Source organism: Macrobrachium rosenbergii, chromosome 4 (genome assembly GCF_040412425.1).
Source record: "Macrobrachium rosenbergii isolate ZJJX-2024 chromosome 4, ASM4041242v1, whole genome shotgun sequence".
Lineage (NCBI taxonomy): Eukaryota > Metazoa > Arthropoda > Malacostraca > Decapoda > Palaemonidae > Macrobrachium > Macrobrachium rosenbergii.
In genome coordinates, this window is record NC_089744.1 from 31,425,156 (window position 1) to 31,450,662 (window position 25,507).

The following is a 25,507-nucleotide window of genomic DNA, read 5'->3' on the forward strand; positions in this document are numbered from 1 at the left end:
ACCTTCCTTATTTTCATAACCTAATTCATTCGTAGTTAAAGATCTAACTTAATAACTAGGTGCTTACTAATGTTATGAATTCAAATTGTTTAACACCTTGTTGCATTTCTAAACTTTGCTTGGCTCTCAATATTGTTTTCAAAAGAAGTGAAAATTTCAACATGGCAAAGTTTAAACAGTTGGACAGCTAGTGGGAAGAGACCACAAGGAATGGATAAAAACTGGCAAAAAGTAATGCAACTGGAGGTGACTGGACATTGCAAAGATTCTTTAGCAACATATATCACATAAGGCACATTGTATGCAGTAACCTACAACAACAGAACTATAAAGACATTTTCATACCTTATGGACATAACAGGACTGCTGACAGAATTTTTGGCTAGATCTGCCTGCTGAAGTCTATGAGCACGAAGTTTTCTTTCCGCCAACAAAAAATATGTAGCAGTTATATAATTATATTCATTCTTGTCAAGGGCACTGAAAAGAAAAATTAAAGAACAGATAAGAAACAAGTCTGTATTTATGGAAGAAAGTTGGTTTAGGAAGGACAAAACATTACTTACTTAGACTTGGCTATGATATTTATACTGTGAAAAAAATAAGACATTACATACAAAAATTTGAGCCCCCAAACCAGTTCTACTACCATTTTGTTTTTTACCCATTTCAGCTAAGGAAAAAATTTACATGAATGAAATTAATATGAAGCTAGGGTCTTGTGTAGGACTTCACACAAATAAAAAGAATTCTTTGTGAAAATCTCTAATTTGCAAAATATAAATTTTTCATTTTATTTTGGCCCTTAGCAGAAAAATTGCCAAAATTCAAATGTTTCAGATGTTAACAAAATATATTCCATTTCATCAATTGCACAGGTCTGCAGCCTATTTTGTGTGAAATTTTCATAAAATTTTTTGAAAAATTTTGGATATTAGTTTGAAGTTATATAAGTTATGTTTTGATATATCAGCTTCTCAAGTTAAGCAGCCTGACAGTAGGCTGAAGTGTCATAAGGTTTCAGAGCAAATGTGCTAATGAACTGCCGCTTTGCTCTTGTCATCTAGCAACAAGAGGAAAAGGTGATATTACTCAATCCTGATTGTACTTTTCTTTATTAGGTTATCAAAATTTACTGTAACAAACAATATTTTGTACTAAGCAAAACATGTAGCGCAAACTCCAGTTTAATGGGGTGGTGGCTGAAAATCCCCCCATAGCTACAAAACTGCAATGGATCTTTAAAAATTTATGAGCAGTATAATACAAGCACACCTGTAAAAAGGATTTTCAGATTTGTGTTTTTTCTCCAGTTACCTCTTGGTTTTTGGTGACAAGCCCCTGAACTCTGTCTGAATTACTTGGTAGTTTAACCAGATCACTAAGTTAAAAAATACTCAACTTTCAAAGGGCTTGCTTCAAGGGGAGCACTGATGCCATAAGGCCCCATTATAAAGTAAATGACTGTTACTTATGACTGAAGGGATTTGCTTCAAATTTTTACCACTCATTCTATAACTAATACTGAAAATTCCCTTCTGGGGAAATTTAGAAGTTCAACCTCTAAGTGCTTTTTTTTTCATTTGAAAAAATCATGAAGTCATTTCTCAAAAATAATATGCAAAAAAAAAAATTGTACTTGAAAATGATTTTCATAGAACCATAATAAAGATATACAGTTACATACTACACTCTGTAAAAGTTTCATTGAATTCAGTTCAGTCTTCTTGGAGAGATAAGCATTTAGTTTTGAAAAAAGTAAGTTTTCAAAAAACAGCAAAACAAAAAAATTTTGGACTTTCAAGAATTCTGAGACAGTCAAGACATCTTAAGCGAGTTATCCCCATATCATTATAACCTGTTTTCTCTAACACTAATGCTAGAGAGAATGGGATATTTTAGTGGGTGACATGTATTTTTGTACAAGTACTTTTGACACTTTTTTTACATGCATTTTACAATTTGTCGTTCGCAGTGCTGTACAAACGATGAACAAAATTGTCCATGAACCAATCTAAACATTTTTTTTTAGCAATAACTCTTCAATACAGTATACAGTATGTTTATTTACACATAAAACAGTCCAGAGTCTATAACTCACTTGCACCTACCTAGAATTAGTCATACAGACCTTTTTTAATGTTTTTTTACAATTCGTCATTCACAGTGCCACAAAAGCAATGAACAAAATTGTCAATAAACTAATTTAAATATATTTTTTTAGCATTAATGCGTCAGGATATGTTTATTTAGACATAAAACAGTTGAAAACTGTTAATAACTAAAATCTGATAATCCCTAAAAATTCAGCAGTCGGCACAACCCTTAACCCTTAAACGCCTACTGGACGTATCATATGTTGACTAAAACTGTCTGTTGGGTGCCAAGTGGACGCACTGCACGCTGACTAAAAAATTTCAACCTTCGGGTCAACTTTGACTCGACCCAAATGGTTGAAAAACGCAATTGTAAGCTAAAACTCTTACATTCTAGTAATATTCAATCATGTACCTTCATTTTGCAACAAATTGGAAGTCTCTAGCACAATATTTCGATTTATGGTGAATTTTTGAAAAAAACCTTTTTCTTACACCCGCTCGGTAACTCGGCCAAACATCTCAGAAATTCTTTCGTCTCGTTGTCGTAATATTTGCACCGTTTTATATTAGTCGTTACATAAAGTTTTATATATGAAAATGTGCGCAATTTCATGTACAATACAACAGAAAATAACTCATGGTTGTAGCTTTTATCAGTTTTGAAATATTTTCATATAAATCACGATATAGAAAAAATTCAACTTTCGGTCAACTTTAACTCGACCGAAATGGTCGAAAACTGCAATTGTAAGCTAAAACACTTACAGTCTAGTAATATTCAATCAATTAGCTTCATTTTTCAACAAACGGGCAGTCTCTAGCACAATATTTTGATTTATGGTGAATTTTTGAAAAAAATTTTTTTTACGTCCGCACGTTAGGAATTCATGCATAATTTTGTGATTATATTTTCTCTGCGTTGCTTTGATCGTTTTACAATTTGTTATATACAAAAATCATTGCAATTTAGTGTACAACACAACTAAAAAAATTAACTCATTAGCTTTAACCGTTGTGCTTACAGCGCGATTTGTATACAATTATATAAGTTTTTTTTTTTTGCTGTCATATCCAATTCCAATATCCGAAAATCGTCAGAAGCCGGAACATCGAAAATCGTCAAAAATCATAAGAAAATACTTTTTTTTCATTGAAAACGATGTAAACTGCATTATTATTGAGTTTTACATCAAAAAATATTAATTATTCTGCCATTTTGGGGCCATTTCTTGACATTTGAAGAAAAATGCGGAGCCAGGAAATGATTTCTGATGAATATATTTAATCTTAAAAACTAAGCCGGAACCCTCAAACCGGGACTGCCTGTATTTTTGATAAAATTTTTTTCATTTCTGATGGTTGCATACTAAACTTCAGGCAATGACAAAAAAAGGAGCCAAAATGAACTCTTAATCTTAAAACTAAGCGTGTGATTTTTTTGAAAAAACTTTTTTTTGTCGGCGCTTAATCACCTAAGGCGGCATACGGGAGACGTTTTTGTAAATAGAGGCTCGTTTTAAGGGTTAATCATGAAATTTAAATTTTATCTCATGACTTGCAGCGTCTGAAAATTTAACAACTGGATAACTGTAAATGATAAATGTTCTGACAAATTTCCTTAACTGATTCAGTTCCAAAACTTGACAAGCAGTCAACTGAAGTCTGGATATTTACATGACATTTTCAACTGTAGTGTTGTCCTGTATACTCTGCGATGGTTCTCTGAGTCTTACATGTAAATACTGTGTATCGTTTACCATATTCTGGAGCACTAACATAACTTCCGGACGTATAATACACATGAATAAAAGTTTGGACCTTATAGTCATAAAAGGGAAGCAGCTTTATTTCTGGGAGAAAATCTGATCCTCAAAATCACTGATTCATCAAGATGATTAGCTCTGAAGGAGAGTTATTTATGGGAACATTCTTTATTGAAACTGCTTTTATTTTCAATGTTCTTTACACCTATTTGCTGCTTCCAACTTACAGTAATGTATCTGGCAATGACTTAAAAGTGCTAGTACAGAGATATTCAGTCCTTCATTATAAACAGAATTTTGAGTTTTTAAAAAGGAAATGGATGCTGAATTGTGTCCCTGACTTGTAGCTTAGTATGTGTAGTTTAGATATACAGTCTAGATATACACTTGATCCTCAGTGCTTTAAGGTTTGTCAAATCCACTGAGATCATGTTTCCCATTTCTTGACTAGATTATTTATCCAGTTCTATGGATGGAAAGGCATACCATCCAACACCACCCTCCATCAAAACTATCGTGTAGTCAAAATCTAATAATTTTCCTTGTATGCAAGTATGTCATCGATAGCACATTAGACAGAGACCAAGAGGGGACAGAGGAAAACAGATAAGTAAATAAAAGAGGTCTAGTCTTTGTCTGGGTAAACTCAGCTGGCCATGAAAGTATGGTTGGACATGCCTTGCTAGAAAAACTATTGCATCACCATTATTCAATTTTTCCTTGCACCATGCAAACCTTCCAACTCCAACAAGGTGGGCCATCAGGAGGGGGGTTGTCTAAAACATGAGGGAAAGAGACTTTCAAAGAGCAAAGCATTTCACAAACTCAATTATGCTCTTCTAAATTAAAAGTTCTCCCAGTCGTTCACGAAGCAACAAAATATACATGAAAGGATAAGAATATTTTTCAATATCTTTTGATTTCCAAAGTCTTTCTAGTAACTAGTGCCTCTATTCTTTTCAACATCTACCTATAAATAATGTTATCTTATTTATTGCTTTCTTAAGTGTTTCTAATGTTGTGTACATCTTGTATTAATAAAACAACTGGAATATTTATTACTACAAAATTATTGAAGAATCAACATTTTCAAATAATGTGCAAAAAGTTCTTAAATTTCTTGCACTGAAGGGTATGAGAATAAACAGAAAAGAAGAAGATGGAGATATGAATCTTAATATGGATGGTGAAAGAATGAAAGTAGTTGACTAGTATAGGTATTTGGGAGTATATTAAAAGGATAATGGTAAGATGTATGAAAAAGATATAAAGGAGAGAACATGATTGGCTGAACAACTGAAGACTCTCTGGTAATGTGAAATGATGGGTCACTGATGCTGATATCACTTGTTAATAATATATTACCACTAATCAATTTAAAAGAGTGAAAAACAAATAAAAATTAAGATGCTGAATTTGTAGCAGATGTCAGTTTCAGGTAAATATTTAAAAATGCTGATGGCATCATATACAAATCTCTTCAAGATTCATGGTAAGGCTGTACCCGCCATCCTCACCCAGAGATTCAGAGAGGTATTAATTTCTAAGACCCCCAGGACTGGGAAACTCAACCAGCATGTGCCTCACAATCAAAGGAACTGAATAATTGTCAAAAAATCCATACCCATTATCCTAAACATTTTATACAGGATTGTAGATTCTCAAAACTGCTGACCACATAAGGGTAAAAACATTCCTTATAGAAGGCAATCACCTTGGAAGAAATTCATTTGCTCTTGCTTTTCTAACTTATCTACTTCATTCCCAAGTACAGTACATCAACATGAGAAAAACTCAACAACATTTTGTTTGTATTTCTCTACATTTTAACATCTGAAGCTAATCTGTAGTTTTAATATAGATGGATTAGTTGAGGTAAATGCTTCCACTGCTTGTAAAACACTTTTTTAATCACAAAAATCAGTAAAACTACCTTTCTTGATGGCTGGTACAAAAATCATTGTATGTGAGAAATACAGAATAAAGATCAGAGATAAAGAAAAGACTGAACTGTGTGTTTTGACATTTACTCATGAAGAGAAAATGAAGAACAAAAGACTGGTGAAAATTTGTGATTAGGAAATACTGGAAGAAAGGAGGAGAGGAAGACCTAAAAAGTGCTGGTTACAAAAAGTATAATTACAGTGTTCCACCACTTTTTCGCAGAGATAGGTTCCTGAACCCACTGGGGAAATGTAAAATCCACGGAACTGCAAAATCTCCTCTAAAAATGCTTATAATTGCTTACAACTGCCAAAAACCCTGTACCCCTTAAACTAAAATCTTTATAACTGTCTATTTTAAAAGTTCACTGCCTCATTTAGTAGTTCAAACAAAAATACACCTTAAATTATCATACTAAAACTATTTAATATTAAATAAAACAAAAATACACCCCAAACCATCATCCCAAAACACCCTGAGTCATCTTAGATTAGTACCTTTTTATAACTGTTACTCTTATGTATATATGCCCCCTAGAAGCTTATAATAATGATTTACTAATTTTAAAATATTAATATTAATGTAAACACAGCAAAATATCTATAAAATGTTCAATACAAATTAAGTAAATCTGTCTTACAGAACGTTTCACAACTAATCAAGTTACCCCCTGTATACATAAGCATAGCTGTTTTCTCTCATAGTATTGAAATCATCCCATTTTCTTTATATATTGATAAAAACAATTAAAATTATCACTAATTGGCTTTTTTTTTGCAGAGCAACACCTTATTCACCAATCATTGTATTTTTTCAGATTGTGTTTCTGTGACTAAATACAGATTTTTATGATAAAAATAATTTACAGTGTACTTACACTACAGTATAGTAATTTTATCTACAAAGTCTGCAAAACAGTGAAAGTTCCCCCTTGGGAAAGTAAATAATGTGTTCCACAAAAATCCCCGATAAAATGAAGCGTGAAAAAGTGAAGCGCGAAAAAGTGGGGTAGCACTGTATGCTACAGTACATGTAACAGAGACCTATCCAAAATGAGAAGATTTCAGGAATAGCAATTTCAATTACATACCCAAGTCATCTGGGGTGATTTTACCCGTACAGTATATCCATATTCTTACAAAAAGTAATAATCTCTTCTTTTCTAATATGTATTTTGGGCTTCCAAAATACACAAACCTAAATCTATCCTCACATAAAACTTTCTTTATAAAAAATATAATTTTATTATACCTCATTATTGTGTATACAAAACTGGTAAATATAGACCAAATCCTTTCCAGTGCTAAAACTGATTTCTACTTAAAAAGGAATGCAAAAAAATAAAAATACTAACTCTAAAATTTCTTCCATGGATGCTATGTTCCCAGATACCATTTTGTGAATAATATGGGCATGATCTTCTTCAGTTAGATGTTGTCGTGAAACGAGAGGAAGAACTTCTGCTACATCTACAGTTCCCCCATCTTGAAGCCATGGATCTTGAGCAATATCTTCTAAAGTAGAACGCTTTCCAGGGTCCCTTATAAGCATCCGATGTATCAGCCTAAGTACATAAAAGGGATAAAATTTTACTTAATTATAAAGATTCATTAAAAATAATAAATATCACAATTCTATCACTTTTCTTAATCTTTTATCATAAACTTCAAATGCACTTAAATACATGTAATTGTTGTCCAAGTTTCGATTTGCTTCATCAGGAATCTGCTACATTAACACACCTGGACCCTTAAACTTCTTTATGCATCTTTACCTAAGACCTCCTTTCTCTCCTCAAGTCCAATTCAACTCCCAGTTGTTTCTAGCATACCACCTGTCTCAATTCCTATTCAGAGTATGTTAAAGTAATAGGTCTGTGATGGAAAAAACATAATTTTCAGAAAACAAAATATATTTTCTCAGTGGAAACACATTACTATAAGTGAATTAACCCCCTCTTGACCCTCTGGGTCTGTAACAGCTGAATCAGACAGCATAAAGAATGATTCATTAGCTTAAAAAATCCCTAAGGGGCCCTTGATATGTATACCAACCCACCTGAGCACCTGATCATCTTCTTCTACATGCCAACTGATGTGCCTTAGATTCACATTTGATGAACCAGAATAATGGGTTTGTAAAGAAAAAATAAATTTTGTTTTCAATCTACTTATATCCATATACCATGCAATAATAGATCTGTAAATATTAAATGTCACAGGTTCACCGTACATTCCTAACAAACCTGAAATACAAAAATGAAGAACAATGTTCTGTAGACAAGTTATCTGCAAATGGAGATACAAATTTTCAAGCAGCATATAACAGCACAAATGAATAAATCTTATCTTAAGCAGTTGCCATTTAGATAACAAATATATTGCTTAGTCTGTTATGTCTCATGGATGTTCATGAGCTCCCTAGAAAAATATATTACCACAGAGAGAAATGTGCACTCAAACCAACACTAAAGTATTCTGAACTTAATAAAGTGCTGCACTTTTAGCATTAAAACACTGGAAAATCTAAAACATTTTAGGAATACTTACAACAGAGGATACTGTATACGGTTTATGGTATCATGCCTCAGGCTTACACTAATTATCAATTGAGATTAAAACTACACATGTTCAAATGAAAAATACTCTGAATCAACAAGCATTCTCTCATGAAAATTATGACAGTTTTAGCCATGATTTCAACACAACACACCCAGCATATTCCTTACATGTTACCTTCTAATATCAATACTATACTACCGTGAATCAGACCAAGGAAACTCCAACTCATTCACCTGTCAAGACCGAGATTTTTAAAAAATATACTCAAATGCTTGCAGATACCTTAAAATAGAAAAGAGAAAAATGTCTGAATAAATTTATCAAATGAAAAGAGCTCAAGATATCTGAATAAACTGATCACTTTTGTAAAACATCACAAAGAGAACAAAGTTGCTTTTCCAACAAAATTAGTTTTTCCACAAAACCATTAATCATAAATAGCCTTTACCTGTGTGGAATGCATCTAGATGCTCAAAGCAAAACATTTAAAATACAATGGTTGCAAAATGCATACTTCGCCAATTCCTGGACCCCTGTGGATACTCTCATTCTTTGGTACCAAGCTACATCTAAAGAAAAAAGAAAGCAGGGAGGGAGCTGGAATTTATGATCCATGGGTTTGTGTAAAAACACAGTTTATTACTGCAAACCCATTTTTCATATAAGAGCCTGAATCACAATTTAAAAGTCAGAATGAAGCAGACACCACCAAAAATGGAACATGTAGCTACAAAGCACAGCCCAGGAACAAAACAATACAGAGTAGGCAAGAGCAAATAAAAAGAAATGCTTCCAAGAGTAATGAGTCTGCAATGGAAGAATTTCCTGATGATGCAATGGAAGTTCCTGTTGATGGGCACTTATGTTAATAATGGGTATTTATTAGATGAACAACTCAAAGAAGATAAAACTTGGTAAAAATGTTCTGATAATGTCAGGTACCCACTTTCAAGATATCAGGGTGATCCAAATTGAATTTACATGCCAAAATGGTTGAAAAGACACAGACTTCATGGGTCCTGACATTGAGAGAGGTAAAGTGCTTCATTACTGACATACAATATGCTAAGTAATTTCTTGCCATGGCCAGTAACATATAAAATTTTGGATAAGGCTGATCTTGACATACATATGAAGAAACAGATGAACAGCCTGACTTCTTCAGGTTGACCTGGAGACCCACAGCTCCTCCAAATAAGTCAAAATCAACCACTCATCCCCATACAGGCAGAAATGCAAGCCTGGCGATGCATACGGGGACTACTGGGAGGAGAATGGGAGGAGAATCTTCATGAAGACCTGAGCAGCACTGTACAGACCTAAGAAAATGGGATCAAACTGGGACACAAGGCCTTACCAAACTAGGCAAAGATACCTCCCTGAAAGAAAGTGAACAGGAACGTGAAAGTTTGTGTACATTCCGTAGGTCTATGGAAGCAAGGAAGGCCTCTTAAAGGTTCATACAGAAGTGGATCAGGCAAAGAAATCAGTTGAAATGACAGAGGTCAATGACTGGTCTCCATTGACCAAGAAGTTTTCAGAATGAGGAGTGGATTTTAGAACCCTATGACTCCAGCAACATCTCAATGGTGCCCCTCTGCACCATGGAGGTCATTTCATTACCGAAGATTGGAAGAGCAGGAACTGGAGGTAATCCCACAGAACCTCTAGAACCCAAGGGTCCATACTGATGGACTCCCAGACCTTACTAGTCTCCTCAAGACAACCCCAACTAGGAAAAGGGGTAGGGAGACAACAGAACTTCATCCATGGCCACCCTTGACAGGAAGCTTGAGGGAACTTCCCTTGGCTATCTGGGCAAAAGGACAGTCAAGAACTACAGTATAAGGCTATGAAGCATGCGACATCAATGTGAATTGAGAGTATGAGACTTCTGAGAAGGAAAGAAAGCCTGCTGTCCATGTGGGGTCAGAATGCTGTTGTTGACTGAATACAAGCACTGGCAATGAGGTCTGGGCTGCAAAGCCACATGGGCAAATAATGATGACGATAAAATAGCAGTATCCCTCAAGTTAATATTAGAGGCTTTGCTTGCTGTAAATGTTAACTTATCTCCAAATGCCTGAACCTATTCCTCAAGAAAGAGATAAGAACCAACGGGGTCTGAGACATGAAGCAAATATAACTCTGTCAGCCCCAGCAACTTCGAAAGATCATACAAGGCCATGTCCCTTTTCTTCACCGTGGTGTTGGCAAGCAGACTGCATAACATGCCTTAAGCACTCATGCACAACCAAGAAAAAACAAGTCAACAATTTCTGGCCATGTCCTTGACAACAGAATAGAACTGGCAGCTCCAAGGATCCACTTTAGCTAGTTCAGTAGTGTGAGACTCTCCCTGCAGAACAGCTAGCAGGAGTCCACCTCTGAGACAAACAGCTGTGAGAGGGGGTTTCCTTTGCAAATAACTCCATTACCAGCAAAGGACGACAATCCTGAGAAGAGTAGTTAGTTAGTTATAAATGATTTGTTTAACCAGACCTCTGAACTCTTTTAGGGTTCTTCTCGGGCTGGGAAAAGAATGGGGGAAAGAGTACATAAAAAATTAAGTAGTTAACTAAATAAATAAATAAATAAAAAAAGGGGGGAATTAGGAGAGAAAAAAAAGGGGGGGAGATTATATTTTACTTATCAATTTAATTTTGTTTAAGAAGAGAATGATATTATTAATTGAAAAGTTATTACCTTCTGCTAGAATATCCTTTATTGATTTATTTTGTAAATAAGTCTTTCTTTCATGATGCCATCTGGGACAGTCAATCAAGATGTGTTTGATTGTTACTGGATGTTACATCTTTCACAAGTTATTGGGTTTGTGTGCGGAGTTGACATCAGATGACCATGTGTGAGTCTGGAGTGTCCTATTCTGAGTCTTGTTAAAATAACCTCATTGATTCTTTGCTTTTGGGTAGAAGAATGCCATTTTTTAACTTCGTTCTTAATTTGTTTTAGTTTGTTTTGTGGGGGTATATTTGTCCAATCATTTTGCCAGTCCCTATAAATTAAGGGTTTAACTGATGCTAGCCAGTCTGATATGGGGGCTTTCATAGTAGTTGGGGGGATTGTACAAGCCAATTTTGCAGCTTTATCTGCTTTCTCATTACCCTCAATGCCTACATGGGCTGGGATCCAACAAATTTGAATTTGAAGGCCGTTTGTAATTAACTGATGTATTTCCCGTTGTATATTTTGGACAAGGTGATTATTTGATTTAAATGATCCTATTGCTTCAATTGCACTTCTTGAGTCGCTCAATATGAGTGCTGAAGGAATTCCTTTTTGTTATAATCTTGAGAGCCAATTGTATGGCTGTTAATTCTGCTGTAAATACTGATGATATTAGAGGAAGGCCCATTTGGATAGTTTTATCACTTGAATAGGCTGATGAGCCCACTCCAGCTTCATTTTTGGATCCATCTGTGTAGATTATGAAGGGATTACCCTTCCGTCTTATGTGTTCCATGGCATGTTGATGGTACATTTCTGTGTTGGACATATATTTCTTTGAAAGATATGATAAATACGTGCATAGTTTTGCCCTTTTTAGTGTCCATGGTGTGACCAGATTTATTTCTTGGGTAAATTTGGGTATCATGTTATGTAAATTCAATAGATGATTAGTTTTTTTAGTAAATGAGTTTTGATTTGGGTTATTATTTGTATTTTGATTGAGAAATTTATTTGATGCAGGAGATGTGCCTGCTTGAAGGATAGGCCTCTTCTTAAAGTAATTAGATCTCTGTAATATTTTAGAGGCAGCTGGCCTGCCTCTGCTAGGATAGAGACAGTTGGAGATGAGCGGAAGGCTCCTGTACATATACGCTCCTCGTGATGTAAAGCATCTAGAGATTTTAAAGTTGTTTCTGAGGCAGTTGAATAAATTGGACAGCTATAATTTATAATTGATAGTACTGTTGCATTGTATAACATTAACATTGTGTCTCGTCCTGCACCCCATTTGGTGTGTGAGATTTTCTTTAATAAAGTAAGGGCTTTAGATCCTTTGGCTTTGATATATTTGACATGATCTTTCCAATTTAAATGTTGGTCAAAAATTATAACCTAGGATCTTGTGAAACTTCCAGAATATCTGATCTGGAAGCGATAGGTGGTGACCCATGCTTATGCGCTTGGTGCAAACATGACCAGGGGCATTACCAGCCATATGCATCATGACATCCTTCTGGGTGTACTCCAGAGACTTGGCCAGAGGAAGCTTATATATTTTGAAGCCTATAACATCTTCATCATTACGAAGGGTGGCAATGAGAGACTCAGGCATGGGTCAGAACAACAAAGTATTGAAAGAAATTAAACCTAGCCCTCTTGGAGGGTCCAAGAGCAAGACCTGAAGAGCTAGAGGTAGGCAAATAAGCAAAGCAAACAGATAATCCAAATACACCGCAGAGTGGCAAGGCAATAAAATGCTTGAAGAAGCTGAGGACACAACGGGGTACTTAACTCTTAGCCTTAAAACAGTGAGCAAGGAACTGGTCAAAGGGTGTGAGGGAGTAAGAAGCCTCTTCTAAATCTGGACAATTCTTATCTGCAATGGCAGTGGGCTCAGGAGACAAAGAAAATCTGCATTACAGCTTGAAGATACTCCTGGGCTTGACAGGGACCATAGGAGGGCCACAAGTAAAAGGATATCATGAACTTCAGGTGAACTTCATGAAGCTGAGGTCGTGGAAGCCACAAGCAAGGACTCGGAAGATGATAGCATTCAAGGACAGACAGGAGCCACAATAGACAGAAGCACTAAAGGCAAGGCAGGAACCAGAAGAGAACAGGAGTCACAGGCAAGGAAGTTGAGGTTATGTAAGCCATACACATTGAAATAACAAAGTTGCTTGTGGAAGGAGCAAGAGCAGAGGTAGCCCTGGTTGGGAAGTGAACCAAATTCAGATACACCAGACTGGGATGAGCATTTGAGGAGGGGAATCCCATACCATCTGAGGTCAAAGGAGCACATATAAAATAGAGAAATCCAGTTTAAAACTGAGTAGACGATGTAAAAGGGGTAAAAAACCAAGTGGTGCCCAAAGTAATAGACTTGGCAAATGGGGTGGAAGACTCAAGGGTATTTGGATAGTACCTGGACAAATGGAGGCTGTCAAGTACACAGTCAAACTATCCTACACAATAGCATAAGAGGATAAAGGCGCAATAAGAGAGTTCTGATACAACGAAAAGGCTGTAGCATGGGAATAGCAACATTAATAGGAATGGAAGCAACATAATTAGGGACCTAACATGGTGTCAACACAGCATAAACAGTGACACCAGAAGCAGCAGCTAGCTCTTGGCTCTTTGAATCAAGAACAGGTGAACTTGATGACAACAACTGAGAAAGACATGATGTTGCCCAAAACAATACTAGAATATAATTTTCTTAGGCTAATCCTTGCAAACTGTTCAAGGTAGGAAAACACCTTTGGCCTCTACAAGAAGGGCACTGCAAATGAGGGCCCTCTCCAAGGATGGCATAAAAGTTCTGCAGAACTTACCATTCCAGTCAGCACAAGGATATTCAGAACACTGGGAATGAAATACCAAAAAATACACACAATACTAAACTAAAATGCAATTGCGCATTATGCTCAGAAAAAAGCACAGATCCCAAGAGAACCATTACACTAATAAAACCTAACAGGAAGCAAATGACCCAATGAAACATTACTAGACACACAATGAACCCTCAATCATGACAGAGCAAAGGGAAAAATTAACATCCCAAAAATTGGTAAGTAAAAACTACAATTCTGAAATTATAAGGATGTTAAAAGCAAGCAAAGCAACTGAAAAACACTGAAAAATATGAAGATCAAAGATCAGTAGTTAAGAAAAACTTATGGGGAATGCTGGCTGCCGAATTTCAAGAAATTATCAAATATTAGTTATTATCAATTTCCAACTGTTTTATGTCTAAATAAACATCCTGAAGTGGTAATGCTACAAACATTTTTTTGATTGGTTTATTGATAATTTTGTTCCATCACCTGTACAGCACTGTGAACCAGAAATTGTAAAAAGCCTTGTAAAAAAGTCTGTATGACTAATTCTGGATAGGATCAAGTAAGTTATACAGTACATAGTTTTGGACCCTTATATGTGTAAATAAACATATCTTAAAATGTTATTGCTAAAAAAATGTTTAGATTGGTTCATGGACAATTTTGTTCATTGCTTGTATGGCATTGAATGTCAAATTGTAAAAAGTCCTGTAAAAAGTGTATAAAAACTTTATATAAAAATAATTGTCACCCACTAAAATATCCCAGTCTCTCTAGCGGTAGTGTCATAGAGAAAACGGGTTATAATGATATAGGGATAACTTGCTCAAGATGTCCTGATTCGCTCAGGAATCTTGAAAGTCCAAAATTTTTTTTTGTTTTGCCGTTTTCTAAAAACTTACTTTTCCCAAAACTAAATCCTTACTTCTCCAAGAAGGCTGAACTGAATTCAATGAAACTTTTACAGAGTGTAGTACTGTATAACTATACAATATATCTTTATTTTGTTGTCGGGAAAATCACTTTTCTGTGCAACTTTTATTTTTGCATATTATTTTTGAAAAGTGACGTCAAGATTTTTTTCAACTGCAAAACAAATGGACTTAGAGGTCAAATTTCTAAATTTCCCCTAGAGAGAATTTTCATTATTTGTTGTAGAATAAGTGGTAAAAATTTGAAGCAAATCCCTTCAATCATAAGGTAGAAACAGTCACTTGCTTTATAATGGGGCCTTATGGCATCAGTGCTCCCCTTACAAATAACATAAAGAGTACTAGCTGCTCACAGTAAGAACACAACAAGGCATTAGTTGCCAGCCAAAAGGTATTTCACTGAAAAAACTAAGCACATCACACATAAGGTGGAAATGAAGCCAAGTCAAACAGGCTGTGTACTATTAAATAAACCAACAGGGAAAATACTTTTTGACAAAAATAAAGATACCTGATACTAAACACAACAGAAAAACTGGTAAGCCTTGGAGAGAACAGCAGCACATCTAACTACTACCAAGGTGCACAGGAGAAAGAATATTAGGTATAGTGCTTATCAGCAAGGACCCTGGAGTTGGCTCAGCATGCACACTGATCTCATCTTCTTTGAAATGAGTTGCTTTGTGCACCCAGATGCATTTCACATATTTAAATGGCGTGGTGGCCGTCCTGGCGGGTGTTTGGTGTGGGGGCTGTAACGGCTCATCTGTTCCGGGATTTTGATAAGGAAATGAGTGGTTGCTTCCAAGAAGACGCTCGACTGGGGGTAGTAACCCCAGCTTTCCTGAAAGCATTTTTCTCTGGTATATCTAGCAAGGTTATACCTAGAAATTGTGCTGTAATGGAATTTGGTTGACACGGGACCTTCTCAGAAATAGATTTTTCCTCTGTCAAAATCCCTTTTATGGTTATTGGGTTTGTAATAATAAATGTATATTCAATACTTTTAAAACGAGGTTGCATAAAATCTTTTGCAGGACACACTTCCTTTCATCAGTTTTTAAACCTTTCGCCCAATAAAAATGTACACCACACTTCTTATGATAATAGTATGTAGCTTTTTAAACATTACATACTATCTGAATTCTTCAATGACAAACCCAATTTCTTTCAAGCCCACATCACAGAAGAATTCCAAACAACGTAAATGCTAGAGTAGCACTTAATAAAACTTAAGTCAAATATAATTTAAAAACAAAATAAATTTCTTTATACAAATAATCAAACATGTCATAATTAACCAATATCATGCATCAAAATGGTCCCAGGTGCTTCAGTCCCCCTTAAATGAAAATAGTATTCAACCAGTAGTACACTGCATCCAGCAGAGCTGTACTTCGGGCACCCGATCGCTAAACTTTGAGAAAGTGGAGCTGGGAGATGGGAACTTGCACTATTAGTAATGGGTTTGATGGTACTGATCAAGTCCCAAGTTTGAAAATGAGGACTGGAGGTTCATCAGGAAGCACTTTGGGATTGATACTAAGTGCCAGAACCTGTGTCTTACAAGACTTTTCAGGAAGTTGTGTCTCAGATAGAAACTCTGAATACAAAAGCAACTCTAAGAACCTTATGACTTGCAAACTCAATGATCAGAATTGCCTGAGGTCAATGAATTTAGCAGCACTTATATATATTAAGAATGACATTGAGTCACTAATTCCAGAATCACACACTGGGAATATGCCTTAATATCAAGAAATGAAAGGTGATGCAAAGATACTTTAACAGAAATGGAGGTCTGGGAGAGAGAGTGGTATGTTTCTTATTATCCATTCCGATTTCAACGGGGAATCTAGACAACTCACTCAACTCTTTTTTTGGGGTTAGGCTTTTTATTACCCTGTTCCTATGACCTAACATTTTTGGTGAGAATTTTGGTGAGAAGTCATTGGTCCTGTTAGGCTAGTTTATAATAATATAATAAACCACAAGAAGCTGAATCTCAATTAAGCATCCAAAGAATGTCTCATTTTGTGAAAAGTAAAGTCAGAAAGAAGAAAATAACAATTGAGTGCACATTAGTTGCATCTGTCAAAATAAATTCTCATGCCATTTGCTCAGAATGTAGAGGGAAGCATTGCATTAGGTCTACAATATGTGATGTTTGCAACTTTTGGCCTGAGTCTAACATCAGATCTTCGCCTGTCTGCTTTCCTTACCATATGAAATAGGCTAAGCACTTAGCACTGTTAGTGTTAACTGCATACGAGGTTTTCATTAACATCATATCTAATTTATAAAGTGCAATGCTTTTTGTGATTCTCTAATACTGTATTTCTATAAGCAATCTTCTTTCTGAATGGTTTTCTATGGAGCAGTTTACTTTTACTGTATTCTTCTCCAGCTGGACAAAGCAGACAATAATACGTGCTGTGATCTACAACTGACTATCTCACACAGTAAATCATGTGCAGCCACAGCACATATTCCTATTAATAAAATCTTGCAGCTACTACTGCTGACAATAAAATCAGTCTAAAGTAATGCCAGCTGAAGTATAGCTTGTCTTTGTAAAACACTCATGACGGTATAATACAAGGCAAATCCAACAAAATCTAATTAGAAGTAAGAAGAAACAGAGTTATTACTTATGAAAATATTGTCCTTATTCTCTAATTTCCACAAGCTGTCTACAGTAATAAGAAATTTTCTATGTGTAAATGTAATTTTAAAAGAAATTAAAACCAGTACAGAAGGAAAGGGAGACGATTATAAAATACTTTTTTATCAGGGAATGAATAGATAAGAAAAAATGGCAATGAAAGATGAGGAAAACATTACTGTTCATCTGATTTTGTACTTACTTTTTACAGGGTTCTGAAACATATTCAGGGATGGTGTACTTGCAGTCCATTATCATAGTAAGGGTTTCACTGTCGTTAGCTTCTTGAAAAGGAGCGTGCCCACATACTAACATGTACAGGATGACACCCAACGACCAGATGTCTACATAACATACACAAAGAGAAATTAATAAGAGCCATATGATAATAAAAGTCCTTTCACACATAATAAACTGGCAATCATAATAAAATAAAAACATGCAAGAAAGCAAGAACATCTCTGAAAATTTATTTGGAAAATTTAATTACCAGATGACAACAAACTTACCAACAGCAGGTGCATCGTATGAATCACCAAGCAGAATCTCAGGTGCTGAGTATGCTAAGGACCCACAAGATGTTTCTAATTTCTGGCCAGGACAAAACTTGTTGCTGAAGCCAAAATCTGTCAGTTTTACCACACCTTGTTTTTCAAAAAATACAACATTTTCTGGTTTCAGATCCCGGTGAACTACATGCAGTTTATGACAGTAGCTGATTGCATGGACAATCTGTCTAAAATATCTACAAGCAGCTCCCTCATCTAAACCTCGATCATGTCTGTAAACAAGATATTTAACAAATTAGTGATAAAAAGCATTATTCCTAAACTTCAAAATAACATGTAATATACATATACAATTACTAGAAGAAGAAGAAGAAGAAGACGAAGAAGAAGAAGACAAAGAAGAAGAAGACGAAGAAGAAGAAGACGAAGAAGAAGAAGCACATGCAATATACATATGCAATTACTAGAAGAAGAAGAAGAAGAAGAAGAAACACCAATCATAAAAATATAAAAATATGTCTGTGGTAGATCTAAACCTGAGATTATAACTATAGGATTTAAACAAGAGTCTGGCTCTCGCATGCCAGGAAAAGTTTTTGTGACCACCTTCATCTGAGATTGAGAAGATACTCTGTCCATGTACCTAGAAGGGTCTCTGGCAAACAGGCCGACCTGACTCCACCGTTCATACAAGTGACAATACATTTGAATGCCTCCTTGACAGGTTGGGGAGGCCACTGAGAGGAATGTCAGCTAGGGGAAAGATCGTCAACTGGCCTGAGGCTACTGGCTGCCTTTCCCTCTCAGAAAACTGAAACTTCCAAAATTGACTAGCATTTTATTGGGACTAGACAATATGACTGCAATGTTTTATATGTATTAAGAGGTTAGGCTCATGCTGAGCTCCTCTCAAGTCAGTAATTGCTAACATGCTTCCACAATCCAGAAGTGGACTGGTTTCCCACATGCAAGAACCATCAACTTCCTGTGTGTGTGTGTGTGTCTCTGAACCTGGACATTCATAGCAAGAGACGCATTCCCACACAACTGGAACAAATGGAGGATGATATACCTTTTTCCTTCATTGTCCAAGATTTCAAAAGCTTTGAACAATCTACTAGCTTTCAACGAACTGGCTTGCCTAGTAGCCCTGAATTAGCCAAACAGTCATTGGTTCCTTATTTCTTCAACAACTTGCAAGAGAATAAATTCCAATGCTGTCCATTGTTCTATCTCAGACAGACGGAGGGGAAGATGTCTATGCAGCCTCCTTTCCAAGCCATGACCTTCATGCAGAATTTTAAATCTAGTCTACTATGAAGATTATTTGCCTATCACCTAGTGCAAAATTATAGACTTCATTTTTCCAACATACCAGTCTACAAGGAAAATTAGGTTAGATTACCTGCACATTGAGAGCCCAGTTGAAATCTGTTAAAACAGTTTTACATTTTTCATCTTTTGAGGTCAAGCACCTTGCTATTTCAACAATCATGGGATACAGGGCAGCACTGACAGAACCCTTGCCTGATGGTTTTGGAATTGATTTTATTTTCCCATTACCTGGTCCCTGAATAAGACTCTTAGACTCCTGTCATCACCTCAATTCATGAGTCCAATACAACTATAACTCATATACTGCAAAAGGAAGTCTTTTTTACTGCTTTGGCATCAAGGGCTCAGATTAGCATACTGGGCTCTCTTAGACAAGAACAACGATTCACCACTCATACACCTAGCTGTCATTTACTGTTATCTCCTGGCCTATCATTCCTGACCAAGAATGAGGAACTTTTTACAGGGAAAATACCCTTTTCTGATGAAGGAACTCAGTATTTCATATAAATTTATTATGCCCAGTTAAGCACTTAAGGTTTACCTAGATGTCACGGCAAACATCCCAGATAGTCCTACACCTTAGCACAAACAAACCACTCTCTCTACATGGGCTCATAATTATTTTAGTGGCCCTCATTAAAATGGCACACCCTCACTCCTTTCCTAAGTTGCATGGCATCCAAAAGGGGAGTACATCGTTAACTTTATTAAAAAATTTTTCCTTCGAAGAAGTCTTCGAGTGTATAGAATGGTTATTAGAGGCAGTATTCCTGAACTGGTGAAGGCACAATAATCCTGCAACCAGACCCAACTTAATTAGGTAAGTCACCATAGCACCACAATTGATAATACATTTATAAGTTCGTATGTCTCCTACTCTTTACTGCCAGGCCCTAATGGATATCCTGAATAAAGAAAAACTGGGACACTACCTCGAATGAAAAAGTCCTGAAACATTATTGCCATGAGAGTGGTGGTCATGCTGAGATACTGCTGACGAAGGTGCAATAATCCCGAAGCCAGGCCCAACATAATTAGGTAAGTCACCTTCGAACCAAAAAGAATAATACATATACAGTACTATTGGTTCATGTGTTATTTCTTTATTGCCAGACCCTCTGGGTATCTGGAATAGTGAAAATGGTTAATAACCTGTGACTATACCTCAAACCAAGAATTATTCTGGGTTGTTGTGATTTATTTATTAGGAGCTAAGCAATTTTGTCACCTGTCAATTTCTTTTCTAAGCTCCTTTAAGGACAAACAGTTAATATGCTATCAAAAAACAGGTTTTGACAAAGGAAAAACCTATTTTTTACCCACCCACTTTCCCTGACAAAACAGACATGGGACTGGGGTGAACATTTATCTTGTACAGACATGGCTTATAATGAAGATGGCCACCTACTTATGTTGTTGTTACATCTGTGCGAGTGAGATGTGGTAAAAGCCGAGGCAGTCACTGTAGGACAGGAGCTAGAGCCCTCCTGTCTCTAGTCCTTTATATTCTATCACTGTGTAAAACAAGCACTATTCTGGCTACGACCAACTATAAGAGAATTCTTTGTAATTGGTTGGTCTGCCTTATGGAGCCCTGGGGGGACCATGAGAGTTTAACTCTGAGGATGAAAAACTGCCACCAAGAACAGGCTTTTCCTATGTCAAAACTTTTTTTTTTTGACAGATTTACATGGTACAACGATTTTTGTATGGTAAAATTATCATGTATTAAAATATAATTTCAACATAAAACATATCTTCATAGAACCCAGGCATAAAATTACAGTAAATAAAGTAAAAAATATTTGGATGAAATTTAAACAACGCGAGACTATTATAAATGCTACCCAACATATAACTAAAAATCAACTATTTCCTTACTAAAAAAGTTTTTGCACTGAATATACCACGCTCTTTCCATTTTATAGGTTAGTGAACACAATTCAATTCACTGTTCACATTACTTACATAAGTTATTACCTTAATATACTATTAAATTTCTTTCTATGCTAATGTGTAAAAAATTTATTTATCAAATACATACCAAGCTTACATTTGCAAAAGATAAGGGCAATGTAAATAAAACTGAAGATACGGGTATCAGGACTTAGAACCTAGGGTTAAGGACTCTTGACAATATCATCTTCACCACCTTACATCTTCACAACTCTTATGATTTTCATACAGTCAGGAGAGGGGGTAATGAGAGCAAAATTACAATACAGTATTTCACTAATTCATATTACAGTACAGTAACTCAAGAGATTTCAACATTGGGTACATAACAAGCTTGCATTCTGCAAGTCCTTTGATAGGTTTCCACAAACTTCCCTAATTATCACGATATTTTCAGTAAAGCGTTAAATACTTATTACCCACTATGACCAGAGTACTTCAGTTTAAGGCATTTGAGGGCTTCTATAAAGATCATGGTATCTAAAAAAGCAAAAGGAAGGAATTTAAATGAAGTCACCCGGTAAAATACCTGTCCACTCATGAACATCAAATGAAGGCTTTAAATAAATGGCACCTTATGAAAATATTGTGATGTATATTTGTTTCAGTTGTCCATGACTAATAAAACTTTTTTGCATGTTTTGCTCAATTTAGTCACCACTCACTCACATGCTTTGAGATTTGCATATGCATAGAAGGGTGTCTTGTGTGTACAGTAGATGTAATTGCTGTAAATGTGAAATGTGCTTATTCTGTGAGGGCAAATGTCAACCTCAAGAATTTGGAGAGAGAGAGAGAGAGAGAGAGAGAGAGAGAGAGAGAGAGAGAGAGAGAGAGAGAGAGAGAGAGAGAGAGAGAGAGAGAGAGAGAGAGAGAGAGAAACTTATGCTATGTCAGTTTTCCATTACTTAAAAATATCATATATAACATAAAAGAAAATGAAAATCAAAAATTCTTAAATTTGATTTTAAATGTTGCACATGAACACCTACCCAGGAGGCAACAAGAATTATGCCTTGTCTGCTGTTCAGCCAGCTTCATGTTCCACTTACATGGTCATTCATATTGTAGTATTTTCTGTGTAAAGGGTAGTGTATACAAGATTATGGTAATGCTATGTATGTTTGTACAGTATTTTGTATTTTGTCTTTTAATCCAGCCTTAAAACACAAAAGTAATGATGCTGGAAAATCTGTCCAGCCAAAGAGAATCAATAAAGCCCTCACTTTTAGGTGAGAAAATTAGAATTATAAATCTGAAAAATAATGACAAAAAGAATGTACCATTAAAATTGCCAAGGTATGTATGAAAAATACAAATCATCAATTTGTAATGCATTGACAGAATGAGAAATTTACGTTAGTTTTGTTTGAGCTTCTCAGACAGCAAAAGTTATATCTATAAGGAATGGCATTTGCTTAACACAAAGAAGCCATTAAATTAGTAGATAAAAGATGTGAACATGAAATATGCTACAGTGTGAACATGAAATATGCTTCAGTGAACTGTAGTGTTACAAAAGAATGTTCTGAGCCTTTATAAAGGTTTCTGCAAATAAATGTGGGAACAACTAAAGCCAAGCCACTTATTGCAAGTGTAGATGGTTTCATAAATTCCAAAACTATTTAAATTTTAAAATGTACAAAATTTCTGGAGAGGTTACATCTGCCAATATTGAGGTCACTAACACACTCCCTTTAGATTTCTGAAACCTGAGTGTAGGAAAGGATTTCCTTCCCAAACAAGATTTTAGTATGAAGAAACTGGATTGATCTGGAAGATGTCACACTGAAAATGCAAGGATGGACAGAATAAAGATGGAAGACCCATATACAGAAAATCTGCAGTATAACCTCACTGATGCAGCCTCTTGACTACAGGCATACCTTGTGTAAAGGATATGGACACTTGTCTAGTTTGATGGAGTTCAAATAATCACTGAAGTCAACCAAAAAAGTCTTTATGGACTAAAATCATAAATGAATTTAGAGGCTTGCATTTATGGGAAAATTACGAAAATTCTTAGGGTAGCATAAGTCAGCACAGAATGATCTGTCAGTATGGCTGACAAAATAGAAGAAAACATTGATGGCTAGAAACTATAGCTTTATTAAATGGAGAAGTGGAGGAACTAGTTAAATCAAGGAGAGGAAAATGAAGACTATGACAAGACACAAAAGAAGAGCCAGTGTTGTGGACATTGCAGAAATTTAGTGAAGTTTTTATCATTACACAGAGTTTTAAAGGACAAACTCAAAATAAAATAAAATATGGCTTGGCATCTGAGGTAATATCAATATTGGTTTAAAATCTTTGTGTGATTCTACATTTCCTAATGCTTCTCATGCACTTATTAGTACACTGGGGATCATTACATCACTCCAAAATAACTAAAATGCAATGTCCCATGAAGAGACTGAATGAAGTCAACAATTCTATATTCTGCAAAAAAAAAAAAAAAAAAAAAAATATTACAAGAAAGTTCACTGTGTTCAATGGCAATTAAGCCAGACATTCAGAACTCTCAAACACAAACTAAAAACAAAACTAGTAGTAGATGAAACTTTTCCACCCTAAGGGTTGCCTTATACAGTGAATCTCGCACGAAGCACTGTAGGTACTATTAAATGTTCTTGACAATTTCTATTCAGACCACAACTGCACTGTTTTATGTCTTTTATTTTTCATCCATTCGCTTTGCTCTCTTCCCACCAAACTGTCCAACTTTTCAAGGTTTGTCTTGCACTAATTTTCTCCCCTTCATCAAAAATTAATCACTTCACAAGCCCAATATAAGTGCAGGAATTCAACTCAGTGGTATGGTTAAATAACTTAATAACAACAATAACAGTCAATTCTTATCACAAGAAGGCTATGAGAAAAACAAAGATGCCCAAGCACAAAGTTGAGCTCACTCATTTTAAGGAGATTCAGGAAAAGCAGCTGTATGATTCGAGTAAACCCAAGTTGGATGATATCCCAAATTTCTTGCTAATCAAATGTGCATTTTGCACAATTTTCCTCTACACAGAAAAGCACAGATTCCTATTCATCCAAAACCTACAAACTGCAGATGTTTTTCTTCTGCTATAAGTGCACAGTTTATAATAAAGTTTGTTACTGATGAGGGACTGAAACTACATATTTTTGTTCATAGGCCAATTTATACCCTCTACATGAGGACAAAAAAGGTATTTATTATCAAAAAGGCAACAAGTATAATGCAGTATGTGTTCTGATTTATGCTCAGAAAGTAGAATACTTTAAGATTTAAAAAAAGCAAATGTAAGAAGGACAAGAGACTGTCAAAATCTTACTGCCACTTACAGGATATCAAAATCTTATTGCCATTTAATGAAAATAAAACAGATTATTGACTAACAATCAGTTTGTAATTACACAAAAATAACAGTTAAGGGGGAGACCCCTCACCAGTTTGGCAAAGAAACCAGCAGAAGAATGAATCTGAGACAGTAAATGAGACTTGCTCTACTAACATATGGCAGTTTACCCTCACTCAGTGACCATAAGTGGTATTCCAAATTCAAATGGGTTACTGTCTCTGTTTCCACTATATCAGATGTAAAACATAATGGTTCATATTTATCCAGATACAGTATACACCCGTTTTCTTAAAAAAAAAAATAAGTACTTATTATAGTAATGTGCTGTACAAGAAGGTTCATGGCATTACTCACTTCATAATATAATCATACATGTCCCCTCCATCAGCTAGCTCTAGAATGAGATACAGTTTGGTCTGGGTGTCAATAACTTCATATAGACGAACAACGTTTGGATGCTGAACCAGTTTCATACAACGTACTTCTTGAAATAGATGTGACCGCGATACTTCATCTAGCCTAAGTTTGTCAATCACCTGAAAAGAAAAAGATTAGAATTATCATTGTGTCACAACATAACTGAAGTCTTGATTTTTCAGCAATAAAAATGTCAAAGATTAGTTTGAATCAATTCAAAGGATAGGGAGTTTACAATCCTGCAACATCTTTTATACACTAACAATCAATTTTTTTTTAAAAGTTACTAAAATAGAGGCAGTGCCTAACCCACTGAAAAAATAAAATAATTCACTTCATCACTACCCTACACATAGTATTACACAAACAGCAAAAAGCCCAGATGTTATAAGTAAATTAGTCATCTTAAATAAACTAAGTCCAGGGATTTGCAAAGTAACAAGGA

At 35.4% G+C, this 25,507-nt stretch overlaps 1 protein-coding gene across 14 annotated transcripts in view; it reads right to left on the minus strand.

The window, feature by feature from the left end:
• Snrk (SNF related kinase) overlaps positions 1-25,507 on the minus strand; it is a 424,230-nt gene that overhangs the window by 49,102 nt on the left and 349,621 nt on the right. For all 14 annotated transcript variants that reach the window (XM_067093083.1, XM_067093028.1, XM_067093044.1 and 11 more), the window contains 5 exons: positions 25,000-25,181; positions 18,008-18,279; positions 17,701-17,842; positions 7,161-7,370; positions 346-480 (listed from right to left, as the gene is read on the minus strand). In XM_067093083.1, the coding sequence (XP_066949184.1) occupies positions 346-480; positions 7,161-7,370; positions 17,701-17,842; positions 18,008-18,279; positions 25,000-25,181 (941 nt within the window). The remainder of the gene's footprint in view (positions 1-345; positions 481-7,160; positions 7,371-17,700; positions 17,843-18,007; positions 18,280-24,999; positions 25,182-25,507) is intronic.